The following is a 20359-nucleotide window of genomic DNA, read 5'->3' on the forward strand; positions in this document are numbered from 1 at the left end:
TGTCCATTCGCCAACCCATGTTAATCTAGTTTTCACTTCCATCAGTAAACTTTCATGTATAAGGATCACTAAAGCTTTCCAAAGCGCCCAAATCAATGAATATTCCTCCAAACTCATCTTTTATCTCTATGATGGATGTCGTTCATTGCACAACCAGTCTTCACTTCCCCTCTTCTCTTAAGAACCCCATGTGTTCATGAATTCCTCTCCCCTATGATTTAGGTAAAGTGATTCATCCTGGGTTGATCCTATTACTCTAAAAACCAATCAGACCATGGCATTCCTCTAGCAACTGCTGGCAGGTCAGGGCAGACACCTGACCTAAGTTGGTCCAATCAGACTGAAGGGCATAATCCAAGTGCGGGAGTTTAGTCCTCTCTCCTCCTCTGGCTCTAGTGAATGATGAAAAGTGTATATGTTACTGGCAGTCATATTGCAACCATAAGGGAAACCAACCTCACTGTGGAATGCCAAGGAGAGACCAGTCCTTGACAATGTTGACTCAGTCCCACTGAATCAATAAGCTTGGGGTCCACCCTTCCTCTGGACTTTGTGAGATAATTTCCCTTACTGTTTAAGCAATGGGTTTTCCCAGCTGAAAGCATCTTAACATACACAGCCTGTTCTTGAAATTTTCCTCCCTTGATTTTCTAAACATCATTCTTTTCTGCTCCTACTTCTACTTCTCAAAAGTCTGGCCTCCACCCTACATTTTGATGTCCTCCAAGGTTTTTGTTGTGATCTTTTCTACCCAAAGTACATGTTCACCTGGAATGATTTCAGCTCACTCTGGTTCTTGACACATCAAAACTGAGCTACCAGCACTTCCCCCCAATAGACTGCCGACATTCTCCAGCTTACTCACCTCAACTCCTACTTGTCTTTCAAAACTAAATTTAAGTGTCCCCTCTGATAAGCCTTCCCTAAGGTCCCCAGGGGTTCCTTGCTTTTTTTGCCATGGACCTCTTTGGCAATACATGAGCCCCTCTTCTCAAAATAATGCTTCTGATTGCATACAATAAAATATCAATGATATCAAAATAATTAAATTTTAAGACTCAAATTTCTGATCTGGTAATGTGCTTCTTTATTAGCCCATTAAATAAAAAGATCTAGCAATGGGTCTTATAACTACCACGATTCTGAAGTAGTGATGAGCATAAATGATACTTTGAGATCTGCAACTATATGTGACATGAAAATATCTGTGACTTGCATTGGTACTGTGGCTTCTATTGGTGACAGGTACTGCTAATACAGAGTGTCCATAAAGTTTAATAGCTTAAACTATTTTAAATTGGACACAAACTTATAATACCACAGTGGTCTGCTGCCATAGGAGCTTGTTAAATTAAAGGCTCCCAATGAACCTCACCTCCTCATATCCATGCCCTTGTGTAACTCCACCCACATATCAACTCTGGACTGGCTCCATGACTTGTTTTGATATCAGCAAATGTGATACAAGTGTTTGAGCAGTAGGACTTACTCTCTTAGAACCCAGTAACCATGTGAAGATGTCCAAGATAGGCACACAGAGGGTGTCTAGGCACCCCAGACATGGCCGTGAGGCCACCTTTCAGTCAAACCATCAGCTGAATTCAGCCACTGAGGGATGCCAGAAGAACTGTCCAGCCCATTTACAGACTGAAAAAACTGAAACATCATTATAGCTTTAAGGCATTGGTTTGCAGTGGTTTATTACCCAACAATAGATAACTGAAAGTTACCCATGTTTAGAACTGAAGAAAATGAAAAATTTCAGTTAGATATTGGTGAAAATAAAGGCTTACTTTTTCCCATCAGAGTTCAGGGATCCCCTGAATTCTATCTACAAACTCATTGAGGGGCTGAGGGCCCCAGGTTAAGAACACATGGGTTGGGTTGGGTTGGGCCGGGCATGGTGGCTCATGTCTGTAATCCCAGCATTCTGGGAGGCAGAAGCAAGTGGATTGCTTGAGCTCACGAGTTTGAGACCAGCATAAGCCAGAGCAAGACTTGTCTCTAAAAACAGTTGGGCATTGTGGCGGGGCCTGTAGTCCCAGCAACCTGGGAGGCTGAGGCAAGAGAACTGCTTGAGGCCAAGATTTGAGGTTGCTGTGAGCTATGACGTCATAGCACTCTACCTAGGCTGACAAAGTCAGACTCCGTCTCAAAAAAAAAAAAAAAGAACACATTGGTTAAGCCTAGTAGTTCCTGCTTTTTTACCACCACACTACGTTGTTGGTTCCCATATAGTTAAACTGACCACAGCATATCTTTCACTGTTGTAACCCTAAAACCAAACAACTCAAAAATAACATGAAGGTTACTCATGAGGCCTGTCTTCCTAACTAAACTGTGTGCTACCTGAAAACAGAATAAAAGCAAATACTTGGCCTTTTCCAGGCGCTTTACACATACCAACTTACTTACTCCTTCTAATAACCCTGTGAATGAGGTAGATGCTGTTATCCCAATTTCGCCAACAGGAGAACAGGTACAGAGAAGTTATATGACTTGTGCAAGCTCATACAGCTAGAAAGGGTAAAGCCAGGACTGGAAGGCAGACTCGATATTCTGATTTTATAGTCTTTACTAATGTGCCCAAAGCACACAGCAGGAACACAATAAAACTTCAAAATGAGAGTACAATTTTGAGATTTCATTATAACTATTTTGCGGGAACTATGCTTCTTGAAAAGTCAATTTTGAAGATTAATTTCTGCTGGTCTGTGATTTCTTATGACAAAAAAAGAACTTACTTTTTATAAAGAAAATGATGGTTTTAAGCTAAATGAGGGAAATTAAATCTTCACTGTAAAAGTCGATTTCTTAAAAAAGATATCAGTTCATAAAATGTAAAGGGGATAGACTCGTCCATATTAAATTATGTTCCCAGGGAATTGGAGCAAAGCTCCAGCTTCCCTTCTCACTAGTCACCCCACGCTAGTCCCCCTACACCCTAGGAGAGCTTCTCGGAAGATAACCCTCCCCCATCTACATACCAAGTTCTGAAACCTGACCTTGCCAGGCAACCAAAGCCAAGAACCCCGCAGTGACCTGAACTGGCCTAACACTACCCACGACCCCAGTAGGGCACCAGCCAGGAGAATGGGTACTTTGTAGGGAGGCACTTAAACTTTCCATAGTGTTTTATTCAGGAAAGCAGAACCCAAAGGGTGGCTCCCACCCACCCCGGGGTCTCACGCCTTCTCTGGGCAGCCGTTTGCCCCAAGCAGACCAGTGAATGAACCGCAGAGCCGGAACGCAGCCGGCTCGGCGGCGGGAAAAGCCTCGGGGCCAACTGGGCCTAGTCCGCGGAAAAACCCCACGCGAGCGCAGGGAAGGCTCTGGGAGGCCGGGAGAGGGCGGTGACAGCTGTGACCCTGCTCCACGCTCTCACCTTGAACATGTCGCTGGCAACGGTGGCTCCGGCAGGGTCACCGCGATCTCGGCCACGCCCACCACAGAAAGGCGGCTACGGAGGCCCGGAAGGGCCCTTATTTCTCCGACTGCAAGCCGCCGCGGTGCGGGAGACTGCGGTACTGCTTACTCAAATGCAGCGAAGGCTGAGCTCTACAGCCCTCAGCTGGACGCGGCTTCCCCAAGATACATCTCGTTGCGCCGTGGGCTGCGGGAGAAAGCAAGCCCCGCCCTCTGGGTGGCCCCGCCCCCTCGCCGGCGGTTGCTAGGCGACAGGAAAGCGTCCATTCAGTAGGGGCGGAGCGTGGGAGCCGAGAGGAGGGAGACACTCCGCGCTCCGCTGGGAACCGTTTTCGCAGCGAGGATTGGGCGCCCAGCGGCGTGAGCTGGGTGCCCTGTCCCCTGAGTCGACCGGGAGGGGGCGCTCGGCCAACCTCGGACGGCTTAGACAGCCTCGCAGCGGGAAAGCGCAGATTGGAGGTCTGGATTTACCTCACAAATTAAAAAAAAAAGGGTTTTAGATTGATTTTGTGGGCCGGACGTTTCTCAGGTTTTAGATTTAAATTAATATGCCATGTCTTTTAGTCGCAAAATGCTCTAGTTTTGTTTTTTCTCTTCAAGACAATTAAGCGTAGCCCCTCAATGGGAATCAAATGTCCCTTAATATTTGCAGAAGTAATAATGGCAATAATAGTCTTATTGACAAGAATAGCAAGCGCTGATACAGCTATTAGGATGTGTGCAGCTCTGATCTAAACTTCTTATACTTATTCATCTCATCTTTTCAACAAGCCAAGTAGGTGGATACAATTATTATTCCCAATCTATAGATGAAGAAACGGAGGTAAAGAGAGGTAATTTGTGAAAGGAAAGTGGGAAGCTAGGATCCCAGGTGGTCTGTCTTTTAGCCTGTGTTCTAGCCTAAACAGTTGTTGCACTGTCTCATAATGAGAATGTATTTCGTATTTCTTCATTTCTATCCTAACCTAACAGTGTAAGCCCCATCAGGAAGGCATCTGAAAGATTTTGGGATTTTTTTTTTTTTTTGAGACAGTCTCACTTTGTCGCCCGCGGTGGAATGCCGTGACGTCCCAGCTCACAGCAACCTCTAACTCTTGGGCTTAAGCGATTCTCTTGCCTCAGCCTCCCCAGTAGCTGGGACTACAGGCGCCCGCCACAACGCCCCGCTATTTTTCAAGACGAAGTCTCGCTCTGATTCAGGCTGGTCTCGAACCTGTGAGCTCAGGCGATCCGCCCACCTCAGCCTCCCAGACAGCTAGGATTACAGGCGTGAGCCACCGCGCCCAGCAGATTTGGGGATTTATTTATTTTTATTTTTATTTTTATTTGAGACGGAGTCTCACTATGTCGCCCTCGGTAGAGTGCTGTGACGTCACAGCTCATAGCAACCTCCGACTCTTGGGCTTAAGTGATTCTCTTGCCTCAGCCTCCCAAGTAGCTGGGACTACAGGCGCCCGCCACAACGCCCGGCTAGTTTTTGGTTGCAGTTGTCACTGTTGTTTAGTGGGCTCAGGGAACCCGGCTGCGTCTGTGTGGGTGGCCGGCGCCCTAACCACAGAATTCACACGCTGAGCCCAATTTTTTTTTTTTGAGGCGGAGTCTCAGTATGTCGCCCGCGTACAATGCCGTGACGTCACAATTCACAGCCACCTCCAACTCTTGGGCTTAAGGGATTCTCTTGCCTCAGCCTCCCGAGTAGCTGGGACTACAGGTGCCCGCCACAACTCCTGGGTATTTTTTTGTTGTAGTTGTCATTGTTGTTTAGTAGGCCCCAGCCAGGTTTGAACCCACCAGCCCCTGTGTATGTGGCCGGCGCCCTAACCACTGAACTACAGGTGCCAGGCCAGATTTGGGGATTTAAACAGTAATGTGTCATTGCCCTCCAGCCAAAGACCACTAGGAACACACCTAAAATTGAAGAAGTTATGTTTCTTATTGCTGCAAAGAAAACACACATTTGGGAAACCAGTGGGGCATGTCAGTAAGAGTCTTAGGTTTATGATTGGATTTGGGCTTTGGTTGGGTGATTTTGGGGTGAGTTCAAGGAAGCAGGGCTTTTCTTTACACTGGGTATTGTTAAGAAGTACAAGGCCCAGCCATGAGTGTCAAGCCAGCTCCCAGATGTTAAGGGCTGCTTATCTCTTTCTCAAGAGAATTGTATATTCCAAGCCATTCCCATCCCCATCCCCAATGAGAAATACCGAATAGACTCTGAAGGCTCCGCATTAGTAATACAACATCACACAAATATAAAAATGTGAAGCATAGTGATGAATTAGGGCAGGAGTTCTTAATTCCAGGGTAATGTGAACTTGGATGAGGAAAGAAAAACAACTTCATTTTAATTAACCTCTAATGCTGAACTTTACCATTTCTTTCAATTGCAGTGTAGGCAACAGGCCACAGTAATAGTAGCAATACTTGTGATTTTGTCATTAATAGAAAGCACAGATATTTTCAGATTACATCATGGTCATGGCAGATATCTCGAAATACCATCCATGCTCATTACTACTTCAAAAGTACAATAGTTATTAAATCTCTTACTTGATGCATAAAGAAGACACATCTATGATAATTTTGTTTTTTGTTTTTGAGACAGAGCCTCAAGCTGTCACCCTGGGTAGAGTGCTGTGGCATCACAGCTCACAGCAACCTCCAACTCCTGGGCTCAAGCGATTCTCCTGCCTCAGCCTTCCAAGTAGCTGGGACTACAGGCGCCTGCCACAATGCCCGGTTATTTTTTGGTTGCAGCCGTCATTGTTGTTTGGCGGGCCCGGGCTAGATTCGAACCCGCCAGCTCAGGTGTATGTGGCTGGCTCCTTAGCCGCTTGAGCCATAGGCACGGAGCCTGATAATTGTGTTTTTAAAAATATATTTATGGGTGGTGCCTGTGGCTCAAAGGAATAGGGCTCCAGCCCCATATACCGGAGGTGGTAGGTTCAAACCCAGCCACAGCCAAAAACTGCAATATATGTATATATATATATTTTTTTTCAATATAATTGGAATCCTTTGTAATCCTTTGTATTTTATGTCATGCATTTTAAAGGCATAATTCTTAGAAGGGATACATTCATAGGGGTCCATGGCACTAACAGAAAATATAAAGAGACTCTGGTTTAGCAGAAGAGACTAAGCAGTGACCAAGAATTTAGGGGCTGCATCCAGATTGGAGAAATGCTTCAAAGAATACAAAGTTAGAGGCAGAATCAGATAATTTGGTGCACACCTTCTCACTTTATCAGGGAGGGAACTGAACCACTTGAGAAGTTGTAACTTGTTCAAAGTATCATTGCTATTTGATGATCAAACCAGAACAAAAAGTTTTCAAACAAGCATATACAAACTCTTAACTCTGGTAGGCACTGGGGATTCCATAGTTATCCCAATGCCTTCTGCCTAACAAGCCTGTTGGGGTGATAGTTGGGGACTCTATAAGATTGACTTATTGCTCTAAAAAGTTAACTCCAGCTGGAGTGTGAAGGCTAAATAGGAGGAAGAGACTGGAAACAGACCAGTTAGAAAGCTATGGATAGATCCACTTGTCTTTCCCATATACCACATAACAATTTTAGTACACAAAAAATGTAAACTGTGAGTAACGTTAAGAAATCCACAATGGCTTCCTTTTTTAAAGGGCTCAGAATTAATGCAATCATCATATGGCTTTTGAGTCTAGTCAAAACAGTGTAATAATATAAATTATGACCTTAAAGGTTTAATTTATGTACTTTCAGATTACTTCATTGTAAAGAAAATGAATCGTTTCTTAAATAGACCCAGTACTGCTATTACACAATTAGGTAATGAACTCTTTGGAAAAGAACGCAAAGTATATTTGGCAAAGGATGCAAAGGCAAGGCTAAAACAAAGGTAAGTATCCGTCTTTTGCCTCGTGTCATTTTCCACAAGTAACAATTTTCAAATGTTATACCCATATAACTTCAAGCATTTCTTTTTTTATAAATTAGAGGTTATTTTGCATCTTAAAATTACTTTTAAATTGAATAATAATTATTATATAATTTTAGTATTTTCTAATTTACAAAGCATGTTAGTGCACATCACTTTGAACCTGATGTGGCCTTATGAAAGTTTTATTATTACATTTTATAAATGAAGAAGTGGCATCTAGGAGAAGATAAGAGGCTTGCAGAAGGTTAAACTGCTGATAAAGTGCATCAGCAGGATTCAAAGGTTTGTTTGCATACTTCAGGCCTTTTCCTATCTGTATCTTGTAGTCTGCATTTTGCCAGCCAACAGTGACATTATGCAGGAGTGGTTCTCTTTGCACATAGCTCTGTGAAGGGTAATGATGGGTTGGGAGGGTATTGGAGAGAAAGACCACCACAGTGCTGGGACATGATCAGAAGTATAGTAGAATAATTCTTTGACCTGACTGGGATGAACCTGGTTCAAGCAAAGATCAGAGAAGAAGTTTCTTTTCCTGAGGCATACATATCTGCCCCCAGAAGAGAACTGGGCCTCCTGTAACTTCAACTGTTCCACATTCCATTTTCATAACTAGTTGGACATTGTTTTTAAGAACTAACTGTAACTGAATCATTTTAGGTCATAGATGTTTTTAGAAAGTGAGTTTGTTTCTTCTCACTTTTTATTTATAATGCATATGCCTCTTAGTGGTAAATTTATAATGCATATGCCTCTTGATGATAAAATTTTAGCCAAGTTTTTTTTTAATCTCGAGGGAAATATTCTCAAGTATTTCATATCCTCATTCTGACTAGAGCCTGCAGATGACCAGTTCCAATTACCACATTCAAATGTTCCTCATTAGGTCAGTCTTAGACTGGGGAATGGGGAGGCACAGGAGGAAGAAGTATAAATTATGAGTTCTCCAAGATTTTAGGAAAATAAAAACTATTTCATAAATATTAATCTTGTTTTCCCTCTCAGACGGAGAAGAGATACTTCAGCCCGAACAATACAGAGAGCTTGGTTAGCTCATGCAAACAGAGCCCTATTTAAACTCTTAAAACATACTGTTTGTGCTGCCGTATGTATTTTGCTTTTATTTTTTTCTGACAAATTTAATTACTTATCAAGCTAAAAGATCCTTTAATGACACACAGAATAGATAACCTTCTTCATAGCTTCCATTTAGATCTTTAGTAATATTGCATGGCATTCTGGAATTACTTTTGTTATCTCTAACTGGATATTTCTGGATTTATTTTTAATGTGGATGACTGGGTTTTTTTGTTTGTTTGTTTTTCTTTTTGCAGTTTTTGGCCAGGGCCAGGTTTGAACCCACCACCTCCAGTATAGTTTTTATGTGATTATCATAAGCATAAAGGTAGGGTGGAGTTGTTTGGGGGAAAGAGAGGGGGCTTTAGAATTAAACAGAACTAAATTTGAATCCTGGATTCCTTATTTACTACCTGTATACCTTTGTATAGGCTACAAAACCTCCTTGAGCTTCAGCCTTCTCATTTGTGAAATGGGAATGATAATATTCCAATAATATTGCTATTTATAAGGATGACATGATCTCAAAAAAAAATTTTTTTTAAACTAGCTGAGTACTGGGCAGCGCCTGTGGCTCAAAGGAGTAGGATGCTGGCCCCATATACCGGAGGTGGTGAGTTCAAACCCAGCCCTGGCCAAAAACTGAAAAAAAAAAAAAAAAAAAAAAAAACAGCTGAGTACAATGGCATGTGCCTATAGTCACAGCTCCTTGGGAGGCTGTGGTGGGAGGACTGCTTGTGAGCCCAGGAGTTCAAAAACCAGCCTGGGCAATACAATTTCAAAAAGAAATAGGACTAAGTGAGGTTATGTGAAGTTATGTATATATAAGGTACCAAATATAATCTATGGTACATAAAAGATGCTTAAAAGCTAGTAACTTATTACTATTATCATCCTCATGTTATAGTGATTCATTAAGCATCAATATACTTTTTAGTATCTCTGTGTTCCAGGTACTATACTAGATGCTACGAATATTGTGAATATTGTGAAGAAGAAAGACACTGCCCCTACCTTCATGAAGCTTACATTCTAGTAGGAGAGACAGACAAGTGTATAAGTAATTATAATATATTGTGAAAAAGTGTCATAGGGAAGGAACTGTGCCTGTAATCTCAAGAAGGGACAGATACCCAAAACTTAGAGGCCAAAAAGATTAAGTAACTGACTCAAGGCTACATAGATCATATATGGAGCAGCCAAGACAAGAACCCACCTCTGTAGAACTCCCAAGTCCAGTGTAGTATTCACTTTACCATGCTGCCTCTGTTACAGTCAGTAAATTATGTCTGGCAGGGTACCACTTTTCATTTTTACAGCACTGTCATCTATTTCAGGAATACTATGTGACATATGAAATAATGAAGAAAGTAAGCCCCGTAGAGGCTAACCTTCTTAAAGATCCTAGCATGAAGTACAAAGTCAGGTTCAGGTACTGTATCTATGCTGATTTACTCCCAAGAAGTACTTAGTTAATAAGACAAAATTTTAGAAATATATTTTTTAATCTTCAAAACTTCTCAAGATATAATTACAAAGTACCAGTAAATGTATTTCTTTATTTTTTATGTGAAGAGACTAAGGCGGGGGTGGGGAACCTTTTCATGTTGGAAGGCCATATTTGTTTTAAGACTGCAAAAGTTAAATTAAACAGGTAAGCTTTCTTTCCAATGAAAAATTATGTGGCAATTCACATTTGAACACTTGGTATAAAATATACAAACCCCTACTCTATTGGGCACAGATACATTCAACATACTATATTAAGTATAATTTCCACTTTGTTGTTTTCCAAAAGACAGTTTTTCTTTCTTTTCTTTTAATTTTTTTTTAGAGACAGAGTCTCACTTTATCGCCCTCGGTAGAGTGCCGTGGTGTCAGAGCTCACAGCAACCTCCAACCCCTGGGCTTAGGCAATTCTCCTACCTCAGCCTCCTGAGTAGCTGGAACTACAGGCGCCTGCCACAACACCCGATTATTTTTTGTTGCAGTTTGGCCAGGGGCTGGATTTGAACCCACCGCCCTCAGTATATGGGGCCAGCGCCCTACCCACTGAGCCACAGGCGCCATCCAAAGGACAATTTTTCTTCAGTCCTCAAGGACTCAACTGCTTCACATGGGCTTTGGTGGAAGTCACAGGGTGGCACCCTCAGGTCTAAGTTGGGGTGAGGGCCAGGTGCTGTGGTTCAGGCCTCTAATCCTAGCACTCTGGGGGCCTGAGGCAGGTGAATTGCTTGAGCTCAGGAGATGGAGACCAGGCTGAGCAAGAACATGACCCTGTCTCTACTAAAATAGAAAAAACTAGCTGGGCGTTGTGGTGGGCACCTGTAATCCCATCTGCTGGGGAGGCTGAGGCAAGATGATCTCTTGAGCTCAAGAGACTGAGGTTGCTGTGAGCTATGATGATGCCATGGCACTCTACCCAGGGCAATAGAGTGAGACTGTGTCAAAAAATAATAATTTATAGGGCGGCACCTGTGGCTCAGTTCCTGACTACCTTGTTGTGAATGGCACAAATGACACAGTTATGTAGCTTCACACGCAGCTTGGGAAGCACATAGGTAGGCATCAAAAATACTCACTTTAGAAATATCCCTGATAGTGGCGGCCTCTGCCGTGTTCCAACTGATGAACTTCTTCATAGCTTTGTCTTTAGGCACACATTGGGCACAATTCTACAGCAAATAGGTGCACGTGGCCATGGTCCTTTTTGGTACAACTATTGTTCCTTCTTTTCTTTGTCATCTTGGAATCAAGGGCACGAAAAAAAATGGAAGGCTGCATTAATTTAGGTATAATCAAAAAGGCCACATTCAAGAAACTTCAATTAGATATGCTTAAAAATGTACATTATTTTATAAAAATCTGACTACTTCATAATTTCAAAAATGAAAACTATTTGCTAATTTTAAAGTTAACCTTTTAATGACTTTGTTGTATCTGCTTTTTGTTGGAAATCATGTAAATATTTAGTTGCAGCATGGAGGTCCACAGTTTCAGTTGATCTGGATGGGCATCAATCACTTGTGATATTAAGGGCATCTTGATTTTGGCTTAGGTAGGAGAATGTAGATTTGCAGCAATAGGTGGTAGAAAAGCAAGAAAGCATTTTGGGGGCATGTTGCTGAAGGCATGGGTATTCTATTGCATTTTTCCATATTTCAATTGGATCTTTCTTAGCATCAAATAATGACTTTAAAATGTCATTTACTGAGAGCTCAATCAATTCCATCTGTAATTCTGTAGGTGCCTTGGTGATATCAACTAAGCAAGGCTGCAATGTTAATTTGAGTGTGATGTCATGACTCTCAAAGTCAGTGAATTTTTCATTGTATTTTCCAATAGGTCTATAACAACTGCATATTCTTCATATGATTTACACGTATCATCCTGTTCATTAGTGACCTTTGCTAACTGGGAAAAATGTCCATCTGAAATTTCTTTTTAAAGAATAAGTATTTTGGAAAAAAGAAAAAACCTTTTTTCAAAATGCTTCGATTTTTTTTTTTTTTTAAACAGAGTCTCATGATGTTGCCCTCAGTAGAGTGCTACGGTGTCACAGCTCACAGAAACCTCAAACTCTTGGGCTTAAGCGATTCTCTTGTCTCAGCCTCCCAAGTACCTGGGACTGTAGGCCCAGCTATTTTTTGGTTGCAGTTGTCATTGTTTTTAGCAGGCCTGGGCCAGGCTTGAACCCACCAGTCTTGGTGTATGTGGCCAGCACCTTACTCACTGAGCTATGGGCACTGAGCCTGCTTGGATTCTTCTTTATTTTTTTCTTTTCTTTTCTTTTTTTTTTTTGTAGTTTTTGGCCGGGGCTGGGTTTGAACCCACCACCTCCAGCATATGGAGCCAGCGCCCTACTCCTTTGAGCCACAGGTGCGGCCCTGCTTGGATTCTTCTTTTTGCCACATGTCATATATAGACTTGCAAAGAAATATTTGTTTTTATTTGATATGATATCACACAGAAATACTGCATTTCTATAGAAATTTTCTTTCAATAATTCACACTACTGATTCTGTTCTTCATAAAATTTAACTATCTGTTCTCACAGAGATAAAATTTTGGCTAACACTTGTCCCTGCTATAACCAATATACTTTAGTGATATGGCAAATTCACACTGAATACCTCATTGTTCAACTTTAACATGTTACAATACCAAACTGACTGATGATGCCATGTTGTATTTGTACGAGTATAGTTAATAATACTTATAACTTGTTGCAAAGTATCACTTAAAATTATAGCGTTAGCATAGAGATTTTGCTGATGTAAGATACAGTGAGAAGAAATTAGAGCATCTGGTTCTGTTAATACTTTTTTTTAATCTGTGCAATAAACCCTCATGTTTCCCTGTCATGGAAGCTACACCATCTGTACATACACTCACTAAATTTACCAAATTCAGTCCAACCTCACAAAATTTATCTTGAAAGTTGTTGATATCCATTCCCTGTGTTATTTTCTCAAGAATGTCCAAAGTGAGTGACTCTTTTTAGCAAAGAAAATCTTCTATGACCCAAATAAAGTATAAAACCCTTGCCGAGTCAGTAGTATCAGTTGATTCATCCAAAGTGATTGAATAATATATATTTTCCTTTTGATGTATTGCATGAAATGGTTCTGTTAAGTTGAAGGCTAATTTGTGCTGCTGATTAGTTATGGTTCTCCTTGAAAGAGACAGTTATTTGTACTTTGAAATGTTATCAGCGGGCGGCGCCTGTGGCTCAAGGAGTAGGGCGCCAGTCCCATATGCCAGAGGTGGTGGGTTCAAACCTAGCCCTGGCCAAAAACCACAAAAGAAAAAAAAAAATGTTATCAGCGTATTAGCATCCTACAACTTCAACAATGCATTCTTCCACAATTTCTACGTCACTGAATGGCTTCCCTTTCCCCCCAAGTATATAAGCTACTTTAAAAGTTGCTCCAGTGGTATTATTTCCAGGTTTTATTGCTGTTTAAAAGAATTGTCTTTTCTTTTCCTTTCTTTCTTTTTTCTTTTTTGCTTTGCTTTTCATCTTTTCTTTTGTGCAATACAATCTTTCACACCTCTCCTTAATTTAAAATATTTGTGGTCTTTATGAGTGTTATAATGCTGATGACCATTGAATTTCTTTAATGTTGTTATTGCAGTATCAGAAAGCAAGCAAATAATCTCATCTTTAGCAGAAACAAGATAATATTGCAATTCCCAATCCTCATTAAAAAATCTGTTTTCTTCCTTAAGCATTCTCTTGGTCTTCTTTGACATGACATTTAAGAGGACAGAATTAAAAAATACTGTCAAGCTGTGCAGTATTCACAGAATTCACAAATTCTACTTCATACAGAAATACAGTGCACCATTCTCAAAAGCTGGTAACACTTGACGCCCATAAACTCTGACCATCCAGCCTCGTGCTGTAGTGGTGCCAGTCAGGTTGGGGAAGTTAGAACTAAATTATAAGCGTAGCACCCCTCATTTTAGGCCTATGGTTTACTAATGTTCTAAGTGTGCCGGTCAATCTAGGAGGATTATTTTATTGAAACTTATTTTATTCTTTAGTATTTCAAATATGTTCATTTAAGAAATAGAATAAAAATACAAAAGAGAAACAAAAAATGTGTCAATATAAATAAAAGAATTTGTTCTATAAAATTTGAATTCAGTCAAAAGACCTAGAAGGCCACATGTGGCGTTAAGGCTGCAAATTGCCCACCCCTGGGCTAAGGCATGACTCTTTGACTAAAAGTTACCATGAGGGTAGCTCTCATCTCTCATTCTGTGTCCAGTCCAGTCTGGCACAGGTAGGAGAATAGTTGTGAGCACACCAAAATGTCAGTCTTTCATCCTCTGCAATCCATTTCTGTATTAGCTCTTTATATGATCTGGGATAGCCTTTACCCCTGTATGCAAAAAGCTGTCTGAACTATCTTAAGTACAGGGGGAGAAGTAACTGAACCCAAAACCTGATGCCAAATGAGTAATTTTTTGATTTTTATTTCAGATTTAGTGGTGAAACATTTCCACCTTTCATTGTGTTTAAAATTTTTCTTCATAACGAAGGCCGAGGTTACAAGTATTTTAGCGGAAAAAAGTCATTAAAATCATCAAATAAGGTAATGTTTCATGATGTACATTTTAGTTAATTTAGCTTCTTAACATAGTTGTAGTATCTGAATTGCATTTGAAGTATGCAAACTAGGGCTCGGCGCCTATAGCTCAGCAGCTAGGGCGCCAGCCATGTACACCGGAGCTGGCAGGTTCGAGTCCAGCTTGGGCCTGCCAAACAACAATGACAACTACAACCAAAAAATAGCCAGGTGTTGTGCCAGGCACCTGTAGTCCCAGCTACTTGGGAGGCAGAGGCAAGAGAATCGCTTCAGCCCAAGAGTTTGAGGTTGCTGTGAGCTGTGACGCCACGGCACTCTACCCAGGGCGACAGCTTGAGACTCTGTCTCAAAAAAAAAAAAAAAGTATGCAAACTAAATTATTTGCCATTAAACAGCCCACCAGTCAGTAGTGGTGTTTTTTTTAAGCACTGTATTTCAAACTCAAAAAAACGTTTTGGAATAAATTACTCGTCCAAAGCTCTAGAAAATATCCATCCTTTTTCTTTGTATTACAATTTTCATCTGTTAATAATGGACTAAAGTGGCCTGTCAAGGCTTTTAAATTATGCAGAATGTTTGATACAATTTTATTTGTTTTAATGGAATTTTATTGTTTCTTTGATTCTGGTAGCACATTTAGAAAAAATGTGCTAGACTATGCTATTGAAGATGAACTTTTAAAATATTTATTCTTTTTTCATGAGTTCTCATCACACTTTCAAGTTTCATGAATATTCACCACAATTCTATCTACAGCAAAGAAATCACCTGGGGACCTTGTTAAAATGCTGCAGCTGTTGCTGGTCCATAGCCCACACTTTTAATAGCAGGGACATTCTTATATTTAGCCTTTTATACACCATATATCAAAGGTTATTTTCCTGAAACCACAGCAACATCCCCCTTATGTTACACAAAAAGTATGGCCCACTTTAAGTTATGAGTTCTAGCATGTTTGCAGAGGAAAGACCACATGGCTTGGCAGTTTCTGATCAGATCCAGTATGTGCAGCATTGACTCTGGAGAGTATTAGGAAAGGAAAGGGGGCTGGGTGCAACACTTCACACCTATAATCCTAGCATTTTGGCAGGCCAAGGCAAGAGGATTCCTTGAGCCCAGGAGTTTGAGACCAACCTAAGCAACATATAGAGACACTATCTCTATAAAAATTTTTAAAAATTAACTGGGTGTGGTGGTACATGTCCATAGTCCCAACTACTTGGGAGGCTGGGGCAGGAGGATCACCTGAGCCCAAGAGTTTGAGGCTGCAGTGAGCTAGGCTGACGGCACGACACTCTAGTCTGGACAATAGAGTGAGACCCTGTTTTAAAAAAGTGGCTCATGCTGGGCAGCGCCTGTGGCTCAAAGGAGTAGGGCGCCAACCCCATATACCGAATATGGTGGGTTCAAACCGGCCCTGGCCAAAAACAGCAAAAAAAAAAGTAGCTCATGCCTATAATTCTAGCACTCTGGGAGGCCAAGGTGGGAGGATCACTTGAGCTCAGGAGTGGAGACCAGCCTGAGCATAAGTGAGAGACTGTCTCTACTGAAAATAGAAAAATTAGCCAGACGTGGTGGTGTGCACCTGCAGTCTCCGTTACTTGAGAGGCTGAGGCTGGAGAATCACTTGAGCCCAGGAGTTTGCAGTTGCTGTGAGCTAGGCTGATGGCACGGCACACTAGCCTGGGCAACAGAGTGAGACTGTCTCAAAAAAAAAAAAAAAAAAGAGGAAAGGGACCATTTTCTTTGTGTTCTTAGGCAAAATTGGAGAAAATTTAACTTTCTTTCAGTAATGTATCAAATGGACTACATGTTTTCATTACTGAAAATGGTGTTTACAAACATGAATATTTATATAGATTGACGTCAAATGTGAAATATATGTTTATCCTACACTTGAGGGATAAATTCATGCCACATTTATCTACAGAATAAGCTTCTAGTTATCCTTATAAAATATCATCAGTTGTTTCTTTTCTGAGGTTATACAGTGGGGTTTTTCCAGGAACTGAAATTCTCCTAGGTCTGTTCCTGTGCTGTGCCCAGGCTTGCAAAAGTGAGAACCTTAGAGGCAGTGACTGGAAGTCACTGTGTATATATTAAAAATCATTATAATGCTATATAATAACTTACATTTTTGTTTAAATTATCCCAGAGATATAAAAAGAAAATATGCCTTTATGGCCTTCTCTTCTGTGCTACAACTTTCACTCTCCTGGAGTAATCACTGTTACTAGTTTGCTGAGTATCCTTCATTTTTTCCCATTAAAACATATACATAAAGAGATTTTTAAATTTTCTTTCTTTTTATTATAAAAATGTGACATACTATTCATTCAGCTTAAATTTTTCACTAAACATTATAATGAATTTTAAATGATCAGAACATAGCCAACTTGAAGAAAACAGTTTTAAGATTCCTTTTCTCCTTTATTTCAGCTTCAAAACAAACTCTGGTTATACTTCGATTTGTGGTGATAGAAAACTTATAATAGTGGACTTTTATCATTCTAAGCATACTCAACACCTTTGCTCTTTGAACATAGGTATTGTGCCTTTAGCAAACTGATCCAACTTTTTTATGTTTATTTACTTCATTTTTTTTTTTTTTGAGACAGAGTCTAAACTCTTTTGTTCAGGCTAGAGTGTCGTGGCATCAGCCTAGCTCACAGCAACCTCAGATTCCTGGGTTCAAGTGATCCTCCTGCCTCAGCCTCTGATTAGCTGGGACTACTGGCACCCACCACAATACCCGGCTAATTTTTCTATTTTTAGTGGAGATGAGGTTTACACTCTTGCTCAGGCAGGTCTCAAACTCCTGAGCTCAAGGGATCTGCCTGCCTTGGCCTCCCAGAGTGCTAGGATTACCGGCATGAGCCACTACGTCCGTCAGTTTACTTACTTTTTTCTTAATATGAAAGAAATGAGTCAGTTTTAGTCCGCTGAGATGTTTAGTCTAAGTTCACTTCTAAAGGAGGGGGAATTTTACAGACTTTTTGTTTAGTTCCATCTTTTCCCTCCTTCTTATTTCCATGTCTACTTTCGTTTCCTTATTTTCCAACTGCATTTCTCTTATATTCACAAAAAACATAAAGCAAAAACAAGTGACAGGATACGTAATAGCCTAAACAACTTCAGAGAAGAACAAAGTTAGAGGATTTACACTACCTGATTTCAAGACTTATAGGCCAGGTGTGGTGGCTCACACCTGTATTCCTAGCACTTTGGGAGACAGAGAAGGGAGGATTGCTTGAGCCTAGGAGTTTGAGGTTGCAGTGAGCTATGATGACACCATGGCACTCTAACCTAGACAACAGAACAAGATCCTGTCTCAAAAAAAGAAAAATCTCCATAATCCTAACAACATGGTGATGGCATAAACATATAGATCAATGGAGAGAAGAGAGACTTCAGAAATACCCACACATGGATCTGATCAATTTCATCAAAGGTGCCAATACAATTCAGATGGTGCTAGAACAGTTGGATAGCCATGTGTAAAAAAAGAAATCTCATTTTAGTTGCCTACTTTGATGATCTATTTTGTGAGCAATGCTTATTTACTGAGGTTTGTCGCTATCATTGCTCCACCAGTGAATATTTGAAAGCCTTGCTATCGAAGTGTGGTCTATAGGCCTGCAGCACTGGCATCTGCTAGGGCTTGTTGGAAATGCAGAATCTCAGACCCCACCCTAGACCCACCGAATCAGTATCTACATTTTACCAAGCCCCCCAGCTGATCTTAGGCACAGTTCAGTTTGAAAGCACTGTCCTAAAGGTGCCTCCCCCAACCAATGCCTGGAATACCTCTGGGTAATTAACAAGTCTTTTTTGTTTGTTTGTTTTGAGACAGGGTCTCACTCTGTCATCCTGTGTAGAGTACCCTGGTGTCACAGCTCATAGCAACCTCAAACTCTTGTCTCAGCCTGCCAAGTAGCTGGGACTATAGGTGCCTGCCATAATGCCCAGCTAGTTTTTCTGTTTTTAGTAGAGCTGGGGTCTTGCTCTTGCTAGTTTGGTCTCAAACTCCCGAGCTCAGGTGATCCACCTGCCTCAGCCTTCCAAAGTGCTAGGATTACTGGTGTGAGCTACCATGCTCTGCCAACAAGTCTTAACCATAACATAACCAACAACTGTTATTTTAAGTTGAAGGTCTTTGTCTTTTTTTTTTTTTTTTTGAGACAGGATCTTGCTATGTTACCCAGGCTGGTTTCAAACTTCTGTCCTGAAGAGGTTCTCCTGCCTCAGCCTCCCAAATAGTTGGGATTATAGGCTTATGCCATTGTTCCTGGCTAAAATCTCTGTCCTTTTGAAGACTGAGCATTTACATAAAAAAAAACATTATTATTAATAATAACTACTTTTATTTGAGCACTTTCTTTTTTTTTTTTTTGAGACAGAGTTTCACTATGTTGCCTTCGGTAGAGTGCTATGGTGTCACAGCTCACAGCAACCTCAAACTCTTGGGCTTAAGTGATTCTCTTGCCTCAGCCTCCCAAATAGCTGGGACTACAGGCGCCCACCACAACACCTGGCTAGTTTTTGGTTGCAGTTGTCATTGTTGTTTAGCAAGCCTGAGCCAGGCTTAAACCTGCCACCTTCGGTGTATATGGCCAGAGCCCTACTCATTGAGCTACAGGCGCCAAGCCTATTGTATTTCATTCTCATAAACACTATAATGTATTTTCTATTATTATCTTCATTCGAAAAAGGCTGAGCGGCTTGACGCCTGTGGCTCAAGCGGCTAAGGCACCAGCCACATACACCCAGGTTGGCAGGTTCACATTCAGCCCAGACCCACCAAACAACAATGATGGCTGCAACCAAAAAATAGCCGGGCATTGTGGCAGGTGCCTGTAGTCCCAGCTACTTGGGAGGTGGAGGCAGGAGAATCGCTTGAGCCCAGGATTAGGAGGTTGCTGTGAGCTGTGATGTAATGGCACTCTACCCAGGGTGACAGCTTGAGGCTCTGTCTCAAAAAAAAAATAAATTAAACAAATAAATAAAATAAAATAAAAAAGGCCGAGTAGTAACTTGTCCAGGGTCTCACAAGTAGAAAGTGAAGGGATTGAGGCCTTGTTAGCCACTCCTGAGAGATAGGAGCTATGTATGCTAAACACCAGCATACACATTCTCTCATATGGCCTTCCAATAACCCCTGGTGAGGTAAGTGTTTCCCCCATTTTGCCTGTGAGGAAGCTGGAACTTGGAGAGATTTGTCAGGGGCATAACTGAGACTTGAACACTTTGTGGTTCCACTGTACTGTGCGCATTTCAAGGTTAACCCCAGCACTTCTGATGGTTTTATCTATTGAGCCTGTATATATTTGAACTGTTCCAAACCAATGCAGGAATAGCGGTTATTACTTTCATGAACGATAATTTCCAACAGGAACAGGGAAGTGGCTTGAGATATTAGAGAAACATTATAAGCCTAAGTGTGGATTTGGGTCAGCAAGTAGCCACAAGGTTGTGGGGTCTTCTGGTCACAGAGATGCAGAGTATCTGGGTAAATGTCAGATTTAGAGACTCCCCACTTTGGCTCTCTCAGCCACCCACTGAGAACAGGACCTGCTTTTTGAATCCTCTGATTGGCTGGTATCCTGGATTCCTTGCCTAGTTTTGCCCTTCCTTTTCTCCTGGTCCTATCAAGAAGGACTTTCCTAAAGCCGGCTGGCCATACATGGCAGATGTCTGAGAAAGAACATCTTGGCCACTGAATGCCAAACCTTTTTCAAACTCCTCTCATAAGTGGACAGAGAGCTTGCCCTATGCTGCTAGGTGTGTTTTTCTTTGGCTGAGGGACCTGAGTGGGCCAGACACAGCTGAGGCACTACACAAAT

At 41.3% G+C, this 20359-nt stretch overlaps 2 protein-coding genes across 6 annotated transcripts in view; one reads left to right on the plus strand and one right to left on the minus strand.

Moving 5' to 3' along the window:
• APOO (apolipoprotein O) overlaps positions 1 to 3621 on the minus strand; it is a 69421-nt gene extending 65800 nt beyond the window's left edge. For all 5 annotated transcript variants that reach the window (XR_008377685.1, XR_008377684.1, XM_053580739.1 and 2 more), the window contains exon 1: positions 3386 to 3621. Coding sequence is in view for 1 of the 5 variants with exons in the window: in XM_053580739.1 (XP_053436714.1) it covers positions 3386 to 3394 (9 nt within the window). In the remaining 4 variants the exon portion in view is untranslated. The remainder of the gene's footprint in view (positions 1 to 3385) is intronic.
• Positions 3393 to 20359, plus strand: part of CXHXorf58 (chromosome X CXorf58 homolog) — a 35508-nt gene continuing 18541 nt past the window's right edge. Inside the window, exons 1-6 of the mRNA XM_053578967.1 lie at positions 3393 to 3524; positions 3675 to 3885; positions 7167 to 7302; positions 8347 to 8446; positions 9756 to 9850; positions 14411 to 14522. Of these exons, the coding sequence (XP_053434942.1) occupies positions 3393 to 3524; positions 3675 to 3885; positions 7167 to 7302; positions 8347 to 8446; positions 9756 to 9850; positions 14411 to 14522 (786 nt within the window). The remainder of the gene's footprint in view (positions 3525 to 3674; positions 3886 to 7166; positions 7303 to 8346; positions 8447 to 9755; positions 9851 to 14410; positions 14523 to 20359) is intronic.

Source organism: Nycticebus coucang, chromosome X (genome assembly GCF_027406575.1).
Source record: "Nycticebus coucang isolate mNycCou1 chromosome X, mNycCou1.pri, whole genome shotgun sequence".
Lineage (NCBI taxonomy): Eukaryota > Metazoa > Chordata > Mammalia > Primates > Lorisidae > Nycticebus > Nycticebus coucang.